Source organism: Atractosteus spatula, chromosome 11, assembly GCF_055471065.1.
Source record: "Atractosteus spatula isolate fAtrSpa1 chromosome 11, fAtrSpa1.hap1, whole genome shotgun sequence".
In the NCBI taxonomy this organism is placed as follows: Eukaryota; Metazoa; Chordata; class Actinopteri; order Semionotiformes; family Lepisosteidae; genus Atractosteus; species Atractosteus spatula.
In genome coordinates this window covers 49432890-49449226 of record NC_142716.1, presented here as the reverse complement: position 1 = coordinate 49449226, position 16337 = coordinate 49432890, and the positions used below count along the sequence as shown (strand labels likewise).

General features: G+C 48.0%; 1 protein-coding gene across 2 annotated transcripts in view; it reads right to left on the bottom strand.

The window, feature by feature from the left end:
• Positions 1-16337, bottom strand: part of tex2 (testis expressed 2) — a 58431-nt gene that overhangs the window by 22284 nt on the left and 19810 nt on the right. For both annotated transcript variants that reach the window (XM_088927355.1, XM_088927356.1), the window contains exon 3: positions 4050-5724. In XM_088927355.1, coding sequence (XP_088783481.1) covers positions 4050-5699 — 1650 coding nt within the window. In that variant the 5' untranslated portion in view covers positions 5700-5724. The remainder of the gene's footprint in view (positions 1-4049; positions 5725-16337) is intronic.

Here is a 16337-nt window from a genome sequence, read left to right as displayed (position 1 = left end):
GAGGTCCACCTTCACCGCTGACCACAGGCCAGGAGCCAGAGCAGCCAAGGAAATGAGATTTCTGTGCTTGATGGGGCTGCGCTGTGTCACAATGACTGTGGAACTCCTGCTTCAAGCCCAGCAGAAAGTCGAGCTGCCAGCCAGGAATCACAAGGAAGCCAGGAATCGGGGGTATTCAACTGCAAGGCGAATTGGGAGTACAGTGAAAAGCGACTTTTGGCACAGTTGGACACTCGCTGGTATTCAGTCCCTCTGCTGCGAGCAGCTGCCCTGCGGAATAGCTGCATCAAGATTAAACTGGACAGACGTTGGGTTTACATTAACAACAGCAAAAACTCCATTTCTATGAATGACAAAAATAAAATACTGCTATTCTGTATTGATCACAGTCTCAGAGAATATGCTTGTCTTCAGATCAACACAAACTGATCATTACTTAGTCTCTCACTGTATAAGAAACCGCAGCTGTGAAAAGCGATACCCTACAGCTGGAACACACTGATCACTGGGCCACAGTTCTGCCTTTCACGCAATCTGAACACAGAACAGGCCACCGAAAGGAATGAGCTCTCTAGGGCTTCTCAGAGCACTGACAGCTCCTTCTCCACACCCCATCATCCCTCTTTCCATCTTTCCGAACACCTGTCCCTGTTTCTGGTACCCGTCCGGTACCTGTCCTTTCCCATCTTTGGCAAGTACAAACTGGACTGGACGCCAGTCCATCACAGCGCAGATCAACACAAACACACACATTCACAACAGGGCCACTTTTCCCAGAAGCAAATTTACCTACCAGCACCTCTTTGGACTGGGGGAAGAAACTGGAGCACCTGGAGGAAACCCATGCAAACACCAGGAGAGCATATTAACTCCACGCAGGTGGCGCTGCAGGTCTGGAATCGAACCCAGGGCCCCAGCACTGCAAGGCAGCAATGCTAACCACTGCGCCACCATGCAGACCTCCCAATCTTTCTACATTTTCATTACTAAGCAGGGTTCTGTCCTTGCTTTCAAAGTAAAATTTCAGTCCCATTATGTTATTAATAAGAAAACACCCCACAGCAAGCTTAGCATTTAGCATCGCACTAAGTGAGTCACAGCCTGGCCAAAGAGAAGCCCAAACACCACAGAAGGTCTGGTAATTACTCTCCCAGATCACTGATCACTTCACTGCTGCTCACAGAGCCAGCAGCACAAGGTCTCCCAGGATGATGCCACTTTCTTCACAGACAGCTATCAAAACAGAAGCATTTCCCAGTCCTACAATCCCTTGTGAAGTTCTGCCATCGAGGCCCGGAATCCAAACAGTCATACTGAATACTAACGGAAAAGGAAGGACAACCTACAAAAAGGTAGAAACAAAAATGATCTGAAGTTCCTAAACAGTCCATTAAAGAGCAAGAGCCAAACAGTACTTGGGAAGCTAGTCTTGTGTACAGTTGGACACAGAGTCTGACTTTGTGCTATTCCACCTGTCTCATGCATTACACAAGTCTCCCATCATTAATCTGCAAGGCCTTTCGCCTAAAGATGCCTTACAGCCTCCAGGGAAGATCCAAGCACACTTGATTAATCAGGCTGACAGACGGGACAAGGAGCAACACACACCTCCAGACGCACACTGCGGCTGTGTCCCTGGAGCTGGGCGGTCCACAGTCCCTGTGTCTGTGCATGCAGAATAAATCGATATGCCCACACACGCACGCAATAAGAATAACAGACTGCAATACTAACACGCTGCCGTGTTCAACAAGCTGCACAGGGTCCTGCTGCTGTACGCTGGAAGGGTCAGTCTGAGAGACCCGGTCCAGGAGCGCTCTGACCGCACAAGGACAGGAACGCAGAGAGGAGCAATCAAAGGCAACAGAACTCACTCCGCATGAGCTACCCTGCACAGTCAAGCTACAGCTTGTTCAGCACACCGACATTGCAAGAGCCGTTTATCTATTTACTCTCTGACAGAACCGTGTCAAATCAAAGCCTTCCATCACGGAGTCGGGTTAAAAAAATGGATTTTTTCTTGCCCTCAGAGAAACAAGCCCACCAGTGGCAACCGAGCCCAGTCGTCACGCAGGACGCAGGGCTGCTCAGATGCAACAGCGGCAACAGGAAGTAAATGGCTGTCCATGTGTGCGGGCAAGGGATGACATCACCACGCTGCGGGTCCCAGGCATGGGGAGAGCCCTCTGAGCGCCGGCTCAGGGCTCTGGGCTCTTAACTGGAAGGTTGTGGGTTCAAGTCCTGGACTGGGAGAGATGGATTGTTCCACGTACTTCCCTTGGGTTGCTCCAATCGGAAAGAGCAATAGAAAGGAGCTGGCTTGGAAGGGAGTTAGCTGTCTGCTCTCTGCCCTACAGGCTCTCTGCAGTGCCAGCTGGCCGTGGGCCCGGGGCCACGTACACTGAGCAGCAGGCTCGGAAAACCCAAGAGTGAACTGCCTGGGAAAACCCAGGAGCCGTCGTTCTGAGACCGCTGGATCAGACTGGGGATCCAGAAGATCCAGAGCTGCAGATCTAGAGAAGGGGGAGGCATGGCAAATTGTGACGTTCTTTTGCCATTCTAAAGCCACACCGAGGTGCCACGTCTGAAAGAGCACCTGTTCAGATGAACTGAGGAAACACTGGCATATACAGTATATGTACAGAGAGAGAGGGAGGGGGAGGGAGCGAGTCGATAAACACAAAATACAAAACGACGTTTTTTTCCTAGCGAGGTTTACAGGAAGGCCCGCCCCCTCACTGCAGGGTGAGACGGCAGACAGTTTTATTTTTAGGCGGCTGAGACTTCGCCCTCCGCCCCCCTGCTGTAACAGGTGGGTGGACGAGCCGCAGCCCGGACTGCCCGAGGGGAAGAACAGGCCCTGCCACCCTCCAAGGCAGAGAGCTGTCCTACTCAAGCCGACACCGGGAACCACAGATGAAAGCAAACCTGTGATGTTTTTGTTCTCCAAGCTTCTGTGAGTTACTCCCCTGCGCCTGCAGCATCCACAAGACCTGAAAGGATATATGCTTCTTCCAAAAATGTAACTGCATTAACTTACATTTTATATCCTGGGTGATTGTAAAGCCCTAGTTATGCTTTAAACATCCATAAATCCTTCAGCGTTCATTTGTACTGTTTTGTTTTGGAGATTTCTCTGTTAACTGGCTTGAATGTCAGCAGACACCAGTCTAAAGTATGTCTTTACATACGACACTGGGAAAAAGCCGTGAGAAGACAAAAGAGAGAAGGACCATGCAGAGATTGAGACATGATGCATCACTCTGCCTGGGACAGAGTTACTTTAAAGGGCATTTCTAATTCCCCCGCAGAACGCTAATTACACTAGCGTTCCTGTCTTCGTTGTCCAATAATACTGCTGAGGAATAAGACTGAAGGGTAGAAATACACTGTAAAAATCAGAATCCAATCTACCTTCCCGGAGCACTATCTTAGATGCAGTCTTGTGTAATTCAAGCACCTTCATGAAAGTCACTGCTTTAAAATCTTGACCTTAACCTAATTATATTCAACACACCAGAAAACCAGTGATTAATAAGTGCAGACGAAGGCTGAAAGATTAATTAAACATGCTTCTCTTCCCATTCTGTAACATTCTTAACTTTTAGTCATTCCACTAGGGAACGGACAATCCAATCTTCCATTAGAAGTGTTTCAAAAGACAAGTAAATCTCAAACCTAAGATTGGCTAACAGCGGGCTCAGGCCAGCACAAGCACAGAGAACCATCTTTCTCTCTGGTCATTAACGATTCAAACTGGTATCAAGGTTATGCACTGAGCAACACAACTGTGTTTGGCCTGCACAGATGTTTTTAGATAACGCTGAATGATTGATAATTATTTCTGATTTGAATAATGTTCATTACTCTGCTGAGAATACAAATCCTCAAAAAGCAAATTCATTTCTCATCCCCTCGCTGCAAGGTACTACAAGGACAGCTTGTATTTTGCAACTCTGAGTGCCAGTTAAACATCAGAAAAGCTGCAGCTTGAGTGGCTGAACTACAGCAGAAGGAGAAAAAATCCTGTGTGTTTTTTAAGCACCCACCTTGAATACTTCAGGCTCCTTGATGTCTAAGTGAGCCACGTTCCACAGGCAGTCCTTTCGTTTAGTGTGTCTTCGCTGATAACGGGAACCCCTCGGCGTGGACAGCCAGACGACTCCAATTGCGATCAGAAACCCGGCAGCAGCCCCCAACAGCATTCCACAGACGTATGCGGGCAAAGGCAGCACAAAGTAGCCATAAACCAGAGTGATCAGGACAAACAAGGTTTTGGAAGGTACACTAGGCGCCGGCATGTCGTCGTCCAGCTCGTCCTCGCTGCATACGCCCGTGCTGTCCCCCTGGGTCAATGCAGCTTCCAGAACAGCCTCCTCGGGCTTGTCCCCGTCAGTCTCCGTGTCTGTGCAGACCTCAAAGTCCTCGCTGTAGAGCTCGCAGAACTCCTCATCCTCCTGTTTGGCCAGGGCAGACAGAGAGCACTTTTCCAGCACCAGGGGCAGGGACCTCGCCTCTCTCGCGCCAGTGGCCGGCAAGCTCTTGGCGTCCGCAGCGGCGTCTTTGGCCGGCTCCGGCACGCCGGCCGTGCTCTCCCTCCGGTCCGGGGTGGAGTCGCCCAGCAGGTACTCCCCCTCGGAGTCGAACTCTTCCTCCTTGATGCTGTAGTTGTTATTGCTTTCCAGGTGCCCATTGAGCCCAGCCAGGCTGGAGAGCTCGGACGCACTGGAGGACAGAGCCTTGGGCCGGTGCCCTCCTGCGCTGCCCTCGTCTCCCATGATCTTGCTGAGCAGCTGGAGGGGCTCGTAGATGACCTCGGAGAGGCGCCTCTTCGTGTCCTCGATCCTGGCCTCTACCTCCGGCACCTTGAAGAAGGAGCGGCTGTCAGGAGAGGTGAGCGGGGACGACGGGGCCGTTTTGGAGTCCCCGGCCGAGGTCACGCGGGGCTGAGTGAACTGCTTGAAGAGGTGCAGGTTGAGGCGGGAGTCCGGCGGCCGGGAGGAAGTGGAGTCGGTATCCTGACGGGAGGTGTCGGTGGACAGGGATTTCACCAGCGTCTTCATGAGGTGCCGGTGGCGCAGGGAAGAGTCCTTGGGCTCGACCTCGGTGGACAGCGACTTGACCAGGCTGAGGAAAGGCTTGGCGCCGGAGGAGAGGGCGATGGATTTGGAAGGGGAGGAGGTGGAGGAGGATGAAGATGGAGCTGCGGCAGGGGCAGCCGCAGGGGGTTTCTGCTCCGAAGGCCAGGATGAGCTTGCTGGGCCAGCAGAAGACGCCACATGGGAAGAGGAGGAGGACAGGATAGAGAGGGCAGGGCTCGAGCGCGGGGGACCAGGGGGCTGTGGGACCCCAGCTGCAGGGCCTGCCGATACAGGTGGCTGTGCTGAGGAGGAGACGGAGACATTAGCAGAAGCAGTCAGATCCACCGGGTCCAGCCCGCCTGCATCAAACTGGAGGTCCTCGCTGGCCTCCACTGCCGTTACAATACTTTGGTCATCAAAGTCATCTGGAGCTGAGGAAGAGGCAGCTGCCCCATACAGCTCCACTTCCTCCTCCTCCTCCTCCTTGCCAAAGGCGGAGAAGTGGATGGTGATGGTCTCGCGGGACAGCGATCGCTGGACCTGCAGTTTGGGTGCGGCCGGAGGCTTTGAAGATGGGGGACCCGATTTCTCTGCATGGCCGCGGCTCTGACTGGTCATTGCAGTCCTACAGATGCGTCACAGCCTACAACGAAACAGACAGAAAATGACACAGGCTGAGGAGAGAGGCAGTAGTCGAACAGGGATCAAAAACATCTCAAATTTCACAAAAGACCAACATGAGACTTCTTCAGTGGGTCATTCAGCCCGTCTTGAGTTCTCCGTTGTTAGTCGTTTACAATGACAGCTACAGACCAATATCACTGCTAAATAACATGAACAATATTTTGCAACATAAGTATCACTACCTATTCAAAGCAAGTTATATAACACTGCTTCAGTAAAAATGAACAGGTTATTTTAAATTTTCCTGTGCTTCTCAATCACTGAGCTGTTGCTAAAATGTCCCAGTACTGTTACAACACTGTGAGGATAAAGTAGGTCCCTGTTTTAAGTTACCTCCAGTCCTGACATAGTGCAGTCTTGTTGTGCGCAACATTGTTGATGAAGAACACATTAATAATGGGGGAGAAAGCTTCTGAAGTAATTTAACAGGTTACAGATGAGGTCATGACTGCAAAACCCTCGAGACACTGGGTACAGCCTCTCAAAACCAGGGTCTCCCACAGCACACTGGGCTGTGACGGATGACGTACTTCGTCATTAATCTGGAGGTTTCCACATACAATGGATGCCAACTGCATTTCCTTCCATTGTCCTAAGGCTAAAGAAAGCAATTAAGCTGCATTTTCTTTATCACTGTGGTCAAAAACATGAAGTTAAATTATTTTCCCTGATAAAGACTCATTAGAAAGCAGTCTTTAATCCACAAATTAGAATCATCATTGTAATTGAGCAAAAATATATACAGCATATAAGTTACTGAAAATGTTTGATGGTCAAGGTCTGCTAAACGCAGTCTGCTGGAAAATTGCTTTCCATTTCATGGTCCAATAATCCTTTACTGCATCTGCCAAGATTTTTTTTTTTTTGCAGTTTGTGACCCTATGTATTAATTTTTTTAACAACATGCCACACAACAGTCCTAACCACGTTCTCATTTACTGTATTATGTAGCTGGTCCAGAAGAGGATAATGAAAATAGTAATGCACAGGAAAATGAAAGATTAAAACCAAAAACAAGGGTCTTTTTGAACTTCCCGGAATGCAACAAGTTTCTCCGAATTCCTGTGCCCAGGAGCAGAGACCCTGACCGACTCCGTGAAGTGTGAGGTGCAGAGAAGGAGTTTCATGTCTGTACCTTGACACTTCTCCACATGTCTTGGCAGTCTCTACTCTTGTCTCACAAATCACCCAACCTAATTATCAGCAGCACAGAAATTCGCAGGACAAGACGCAAAACAGGACACATCCAAAGCACAGCAGCTCCAAAAGGAGGAGCTGGTGTCCCTATATCAACGCTCACACAGCGGGGAAGGTATTTTACAAGCAACTTCGAAACCTTGATCAATCAAATCTTTCCAGAAAAGAATTCCTTCTGATTTTTGGGATCTGAGAAATGAGGATTTTAATGAAACGATAGCAGACCTTATTAAGAAGTACAAATCTCATTCAATTCTCATAAGGTGTACACAGATGAAAAATTAAATGCAAATCGTTGTTTTTTTACTCTAAGCAAAATAATGGAGGTGGAAGGATGTTAAATACAGTGCCCCAAATGCTTTCATTCAGCGCAATTCCAATCACATTCCACAAAGGAGAGATTACTTCTTCTTCTGTAGATAGTATTATGAACATTTCTTTACCCCCAAAACAACTGAGTGTTAACGACCTCGTTAAAGAATCTGTCTGATTCTAAGGAATGGAGCAGCAGTCTCTCTGGGTGGAAGTACAGTGGACTTGTCCTACAGCACACATGTGCTCTCCAGTCCGGTCTGTTAAAACCACTGTCTGAGAATGTGATGGGAATATGAAATGACAAGAGACTTCTCCAAAGCATCCTGCCTGCATCAGCTCAGACTGGCCGCTGTCAGGCTATGCTCCTCTGACGAGACGCTGCAGGACAGGACCAGTGAGAAATGCAAAAGACTAATTAACTTATTTGACATGATGATGTAAATTAAACGCTTAGCCCCTTTGGTTATTTACAAAACGTTGCGCAGTGAAGCCACTGATATCACAGAAATCAGGAGGGTGGGGCTGTGGCACGGTGTTGACCGCTGCTGGCTCACAGCTTCGGAGTCCGGGCTTCAACTCTAGCCTGGGGCGTCTGTCTGTGTGGAGCTTGCATGTTCACCCTACGTTCATGTTCTCACTGGTTGCTACACTTTCCTCCCAAAGAAGCTAGGATGGTTCAGGCAGATTAAAGAGTCATCTGCTCCACTGGTCCATGGAGCACGAACACCATGTTGATGCTCATATCAGACAAGGCTCTGTTCTATGAAGCTTCTAAACATTAATGGACAAGAAGAAGACTCCCACTTTGTAGCTGTGGGATCCAGGTCGTATCTCACCAGCTGCAGGCTCTTGTGCAAATTCATGAAGATTCGTCCTCTCTCCAAGGACGTATATAGTTTACTGATGACGACAAAGATCAACATTTTTAGAAGAGGCAAAAGTGGTGCAGCTGAAGAAAGGAAAAAAGCCTTTGTGCACAAGGGAACGCAGCTTTATTACACACTGTAAACTGACCAACCAGGACTGGATTTCTGTTTTCAAAGAAAGCTTCTGAACTCACTAAAGGAGATGACTTTGGTAGCTCAGATGGCTACTCTCTCTCCTTCTCCCCTCTGTGAGTTTGCAAGAATAGAGGCACAGAGCCAAGATGTCAAAAACAGACAACTGACTATTCCTGATTGGGTGGATGTAACAAAATAACTGGTGACTCTAAACTGCTATAAGAACAGCCCCGAGGAACGGGCTGACTGTGCTGACTGTACCACAAAGCTCCACACAGCCCATCTGAAGACTCAAGCTCCCAGGTCAATTTCTTCTCTTTCTTCTACTGGCTGAGAGCTCCAGGTTCCCTTCCATGCTCTGTGACTTCTGGGATTCCCTTCTGCAAAGGGCCCTGTTTATAAAGAGCTCGGGAGCAATGTCACATTTTACACCTGTTTCCTTACCTATTTAGAAAACAATAATTTAAGCTATGAAAACAGTTACAGAAATACTTCAAGATGCCGATATAATATACTCTAAGCGTTTTTCTACAAATTCAAAATGTGAAATCTATTTTTTTTTCTTAATAAAGCCTTAAAATTAACTAGGCTGAACATGACTCAGAGTATTACGAGAAACAGGAAGCGATACCATCTGTGTGTTGGAGCAAAACTCATGGATTTACATTTGCTTTCTCTTCTTACTGTTATTGCCCTGCTGTGAACACTGCTAATGAGATAATAGATAACAACCTAATTTGACACTTATTAATTTAATACCGTTTTATTTTTTCTACCCTAGGAGAAGCAAGACAAACTGAATTAGAGATTTCCAGTGCTGTTACAGGCTGGTTTTGTACAAAAACATCACAGGAAAGCCAGTCAAACAGTCAGAGTGATTTCATTTTCAAACCTTTTCGGTTTACAACAGAAAAAGACACAGTCAGTCAATATCTAACCATACCTTAAAATGTGTTCACTAGAGTCATACCTTAGAGTGTGCTCAGAAAATACATTCATATTACCAGAGAAACAGATCAATATCCAGTTATTTAGGCTTGTGAAACTCAGAACTCCACTTATAATATTCTTTGCCACCCGGTACAAAGGCCAGCCTCCTTCTCAGAGCAATCTCTCTCTCTCTCTCTCACGTGTGCTCCCCTCTAGCAACGCGCCGTCTCTAGGGCCCGCCGTCTCCCACACCCGTCACGCAAAGCAAAGGTCTTCCAGACAACCTGCAGGCAATCCCACACAAGGGGCTGTTCCCCAGCCCGTGCCCAGGGGTACTGCCCCACTCGGGCAGCGCCCTCAGAGTGGGCCGGCACTCCTGCCGCCAGCGCTCTGCGACACCGCGTGATCCCCTCAGGAGGGGTGTGCGCAGCGGAATAAACTGCGACGCGGATGTGGCCCATCCCAGCCGCTCAGATCTGCTCCCTCTAGAGATCACCGTGGTATTCCACTGCCAAAGCACCAGGAATCCATGACACTAGCATGGAGCTTCACAGCAAAGCACAGTCACCACATGGCAACGCAAACTTTTCTAAAGGGAAAATCCCTTTAAGCAGGTTTTAAAATTTCACCTTCACTTTAGAAGTGGGCAGGTCACTCAAGAGCACGGGTGTGATACCCCAGTATGTTCACACCGGAGTTTGTTTTGAGGATTCTGAATTGACCTTAAATTGGATATGGGCAGATTGCCATTATGCACAATCATTTCGAGTCTTTTCAAAGGTTACTTAAAAATGACAGAGCGGTTCACTGCAGCTGTGTTGGCAACTTTACTCCAGATCCAACTAATTGTGCTCAAGTGACAGTGAGCAGGGTCACTCTATGGACTTTCACAGCCTCTTCAATCTGTACAGAGTCAGTCTGATCATTCCTTCAGGTTGGCTGACGGAAAATAAAACATCCACTTATGAGAATACAAATACTCCCTCCTGTCTGACACCTCATGCACTCAACCTCTCAAACATTCTCCCAGATTACAAAACAAACAAACTTCCGGGACTTGTGCAATATTTGAAACACCCTAATGAACTTTTATATCAGCCTTGAGGATGCAACACAAACTTTACTGGCCACTTTATCCCTGCTCAGGGGGTGAGGTTACTGACAGTCACGTGATGCCCAGGATTCAGTCGGGAGAGTCACGCTCCAGGTGTCATTGCAGCTTGAGCTCCCAGTTATTTCATTAAATCCAATTACTTGCTCATTGGGCAAACATTTAAGGTTTTTTTCTAGGTCATTTACAGCTGGTGAATCAAAATGTTATTGGCCTGGGCTCCAGGGGCCAGCAGACAGCAAAGTTAAACTGCTCTGGTTGATTAGAACAATTTAGGGTTGGAGAGCTCAGGTGTTCTGTAAAGGCTAAATGGGAAAGTCTGCAGAAAAAAATCTTCAAGCTGATCGATTCTCGTTTTGGAATTTGGAAGTCTGAAAACATTTGCTAGCAGCTAATTAACATGCTGTGCGAGGCAGGCAAACGGCCTTGACTAGAGAGGCAAAGAAAAAGTGAGCCGTGCTGCTGAATATGTCCGCACCAGACACAGCTATCACAAAGCCCAGGAAAGCAGGTGTAATAAATTAATGTTCAGCAACACATTGCCCAACATCCTGGGCTCAGCAGTAACAATCCAGGAAGACGGAGGCTCCTGTCACACTTTTCAAATGAAAGGCTTCTGTTCTTAGTCATATTCCGGATGATTTTGCTTTTCATTTGAAAATTAAGTCATTAAAAAGAACATTTGTTGTGCGTTCTTTCATTTCTCTGACAGAGTGTTACACAACCACGCATATTTATTACAGGAAGGCTCAGAGAGAGAGACAGTTCTCAGGCTGTGAATCTGGGTTTTGGATACTACAAGGCTAAAACCTCACGCTGTAGGGTTTAAAGACACTCCGGCCTTTTCAACCAGTTTGAAGGAACACTAAATATTGTTCTGATACTTAAACCAATCGCACTGTACTTTGCAGGATTTTCTACAGCTCTTGTAAATTTGAAAAAATCTGTTCATAGGTCACGCTGTAAACCTCTACCACTACACATGCACAGGGCATGGGATCTGAAGATTACAAAGTAATTAAATAAAATTAAAAATGCAGCTTCTGCAGTGATCATTTCTTAACTTATTTCTTCCCTCTGCCAGTGCGGCGCGTCCTCACAGTGAAACGAAATCTGCCAGCTCCAGTAAGCCAAGGTCTTTTCGGCACATCCCCCACCTGCCTGTGAAAAACCAGTGACCACAGGAGTGTCCACACATGTCGACTCGATCACCGGTGGGGTCAGGCCACTGCCTCTGTCTTCACCCCACTGCCCGACTGCCCTGCACAGCCGGGCCAGCCTGGTGCCCGGCTCCTCCTCCCCTCTCTACTGAAGTCTAGCTCTGCAGGGGAGACGATGCTACTGTCCAAACGCAGGGCCTGGGTGATCTTCAGGAGCCGGAGGAGAGAGCCGGAGTTAGAGGAGCTCGGGACTCACTGAACACAGCCAGAGGAACAGAGGTGGTGATGAGTAATGGCGAACAGGAGGCAGAGCCTGTGGGTGGCAAACAATGCAGAAGCACAGACAGCGGCCAGGACAGACACCACTGGATCGGTGCTGGTGACCAGGAAATCATCGGGTTTCAGAGGTTTTCGCCAGGTTTCAGTCTGAAGGATCTCCTGGGTCAGAGGCACCTCAAAGTCAGAGCACCGTTCCGGTGGCGTAGCATGTTTTAAAGAAATGACTAATTAAAAGAAATTTAAAGAAATGATTAATTAGATGACGGGGGCGTCAATAAACAGTCCCATCGTGTTCTGAAGACCCCGGGATGAAGGTGTGGGGCTCGTAGGAATGTTCTGCAGGCATCGGCACGCCCTGTTGTGACGGACACCGACCACATCTCCCTTGCAAAGCTGCTGCCAACACTTCTTGGCTCATGAAAGATAACCAAGAGGAGGCCCTGCCGTCGCCACTGGGGTGGAAATGTAAATGTAAAATAGCTTATAAGAACCTGGCTTCCTACATGAAATGACCTATTTTTAACCATGCGCTTTAAATCTTGTAACAGATCTGTGAAAACATATTTTCTTTTCCTTGTACCCGTAGCTAGTTTGAAAACTATTAATGGTAACTGAGCATATCCAATTGCATGTATACCTGTATTATTACCACTTTCATTATTACTGGAAAACAAGGGGTCTTGATGATATGCACTGTTACCTATAATGCTCATGAAATACTTCAGAAAGTGGTTTTATGTCTGTGATGTAGATGCTGGGCCTGTTTTGGACTGTATGCAGCAGGGTCCTGGCATACAGCTCGTTCCCCAGTTGGCTGGCAGGGCCCGAGGACGGTCACACGTCTCTTACATCACCAAAGCCGCACGGCCAGCAGAAACAATGGACTTATTCTGCAGCGACATTCCTCAGCTCCTCCGACCCGCTGGGCTTCCACGCTCCTGCCTGGGGACGGGCCGGCGGGCCTGGAGCCAGCAATCACACTGGTGCTCTTTATGTGGCTGCAACTGGGTGTCGACCACGAGCAAGCAACTGAAAGGGAGATAAGGACCTAAATACACACACAGATCTCTCCGCAAAGCAGTGCTGCAGCAGAGTCGCTGTTTCCACTTTCACTCTTCCTCCTCCGTGAAGACTGGGCCAGGCTCTCGCCAGCTGCCCCGGTACCCCACCTCGCCTCACGCTGCCCATGGGGCCTAACTGACCTCTCTGGGTTTTTAACGAAGGCCCTTTCTTGGAAGAACTATCACTAACACTGCCCCAGGAAGCCTGAGACATGCCGGTTTGCAACAGAAGAAAAACGAGGAAAGGAATAAGCAAGCAAGGGGATTCCAAACTCAAACCCACATCCTCATCTTGATCTTTCCGACAAATAGTTAGCAAAAAGTCCATTATTTCAAATGAGAGAACTGTGGCCTCACTGCTGTTTTTGATAAACAGGTACTGTAATTTGAAGATGTGTGCTTTAATTGAGTCGTATTTCATCCAGGCAGTAAGGGAGCACAGCAGCCAGATTATTATTATTATTTATGAGTCTGTGTGGCAGCACCCAGGATTAAAGAGCATTCTCCAGGGTTTTGATATTTCTTTGAAATGGGCAATTTGCCTTAATTGGGTTCAAACCGTGACGGCTGTAATTAAACCAGATTAAAAAGCTGCAAGTGAATAAGTCTTTTCTTCTGAAAGGTTCTTTCTCCACTTTTCAGACCAGACCTCACAATGGCGAACTATACATAGCTGGAGCCTGGCCGCTCCAGTGAAAGCTGCACGCTGTGCTTTTCCAAGGTGAAAGGAGAGTAAAGCGTAGTGCAGCTACAATAAAAGCACGGTAAAAGCACAAAGCCGGGAGAAGGACAGACATGCCTGAGCAGCGCATGTGGAAAAGCCACAGCATGACTGTGCAAATTTCCCGTAGGTCAGGCCAGGCTCTCTGACAGACGCAACCTGCCGTCCCGTGAAGCTTCCGCCACTGTCTCCACAAACGCTGGCAGCTTTTCATCTCTCAATTACCACCTGTTGGCTCCATTAGCCTAAAAACCACCCTAAGTGCCCCCTCACTGCGCAAACCGCCTTCACTGACTGCCTGAGGTTTGCAGACCGTCTGTCCATCAAACCGCACTCAGAGAGTGGAGCCCAGCGCACATTAAAGCTGTTTCCATGGTTACTGCGAACATCTTTCATGGCCTTATTTTTTTGCATTACATCCGTTTCCTAGCCTTTCTCCTCCTCCAACTTCTGCAGTAACGGGAAGGGCTCCCTGCCTGCTCGGAGCCGATGATACTGATTAATTCAAACAAGTACAGCAGCCTCTCGCAGGACGCATCCTGACAAAACTTCGTCCACAGGCACACTCGCAGCAGGGGCCGAGCAAGAATCCCAGATAACTGAAATCAACTGAAAATGAAATTTGGGTTAGGAGTTAACACGTACTTCAACAACCTCCAGCGGCTAAGGAAAGCAGATGAAGTGGTGCTTTCAGAAGAACCGGCTGCAGACCACACAGAATGAAGATGGGCCTGAAGCGGGGCACACACCAGCATCCGCTCACAGCACACTTAACTTAATAAAGCCATCATGATGACTCACTGCAAAGCTGTGTTTTAATACATCAATAGACAGGCAGAGACCTTGTGAGCGCATTATAGATTTTTCATCAGCAGAGAGCAACAATTTTTTTCAGAGGCTGAACAATCGCTGTGAGAATTGTACCTGCAGATGGCCACACTGCTTGTAAAACACTCCTAGGCCCAGGCAACCCAACATTCATCAGCTGAATTCATCCTTCACTTATTCCATCTCTCCTCTCCCCTTGTTCTCCGATTTCCCATCGATCACTTCCGAATCCCCCGTCAGTGCTTCTGGAGGGCAGGGAGATCTGCCAGCAGAAAGGCTCATCTCTAGCAGCTGCCAATAAATCTCCTTATACCAAGTAAAACTAATAAACAATTACCATTATAAACTTACAAAACAATAGTCATTACGATGATCTATTTACAGTTCATATATCCGATTATTGTAGCAAGTTTTTATATCAATTGAATAACCACCTCCCTGCTTTTACCATTTTACTCTGGTAACATCAGGAAGAATATTCCTCCGGTCAGGCCTAGTTCAAACCGCAGTTAAAAAATGACTCTGCATGCAAACCCACCTCTGACGAAATACAGCTGTTTCCAAAATGTCTAAATCACAGCATGATTTACCCAATATCAGATCTGTCGGACGGGTGCGACAGTCGTGACCCTGCTGGAGAGGGCTGGACTGCGCAGTCTTAGAGTCACACCCCTGCTGGAGAGGGCTGGACTGCGCAGTCTTAGAGTCACACCCCTGCTGGAGAGGGCTGCAGTGCGTAGTCTTAGAGTCACACCCCTGCTGGAGAGGGCTGGACTGCGCAGTCTTAGAGTCACACCCCTGCTGGAGAGGGCTGGACTGCGCAGCCTTAGAGTCACACCCCTGCTGGAGAGAGCTGCACTGCGCAGTCTTAGAGTCACACCCCTGCTGGAGAGGGCTGGACTGCGCAGTCTTAGAGTCACACCCCTGCTGGAGAGGGCTGGACTGCGCAGTCTTAGAGTCACACCCCTGCTGGAGAGGGCTGGACTGCGCAGTCTTAGAGTCACACCCCTGCTGGAGAGGGCTGCACTGCATGGCCTTGGAGTCATGACACTGCTCGAGAGCAGGTCACTCTTGGGCAGGGAAAAAACAGGGGAAGCAGCTACAACAAATGACAAATTGGAGGAAAACAATACAAAACCACTGCTCAAGCTGGAGATTCAATTGAAAAAAACTGTACTGAAACAAAACTGTATTCCCCTAGAGTATCGATATTCTACAGCTGCCTGGACAAACAGATAAGGCAGGCGGCAGGCTTGGCCCTGCTGCCTCCAGTGACTCCACACCTTGAGAAGAATGGGCTGGGGCATACCGTATCTAAGCACTAAACAAACACTGCCCTGGCACCTTCACTGGAGCAGGCTAGTAATCCGCATTCCACAGAAAGGAACAATTTCAGCTCCTCGGATCTACAAGACGCTGCACTGCAACAGAGGAACTGGCGTTTGAAAAGCAGAATTCCTCACGTCTGTCCTTCTTTTCTGTCAGTGTGTTGTGAGAGTCTTAAATAGCTTAGAACACACAGCGATCAGAATTTGAGTTATACTGAGAATACAGATACTTCTAACATAGCACATCAGAGGTTGTTTTTAATTTGAAGACTTGAGACTTTTTAAGTTAGTCACAATGTCCTAGAGATGGCTTACAAAAGCCTTGTTGAGAACATCTTGGCATTTAATATGAGAGTGTGTTACGGACATCTGAGGGTGAAAGGTCGAATCAAAATCAAACTGTCTAGGAACCAGCACACCCAGCCTGGCGATTCACACCACAGCTCAACTCTCAGAACGGGGAGGAGCATCACAGCTGGTCCCACCCTCGCACTCCATTCTCAGGGTGTAATAGTCCCATGGGAGAGAAGTCCAGGGTACCAAAGTTAAAGTTAACACATTATAAGAAGTCCTTTGTCCCCTGTATAACAAAACTGCTTAATAAAGGTAATTAAATACATTCCCCGGACTTCCAATTTATT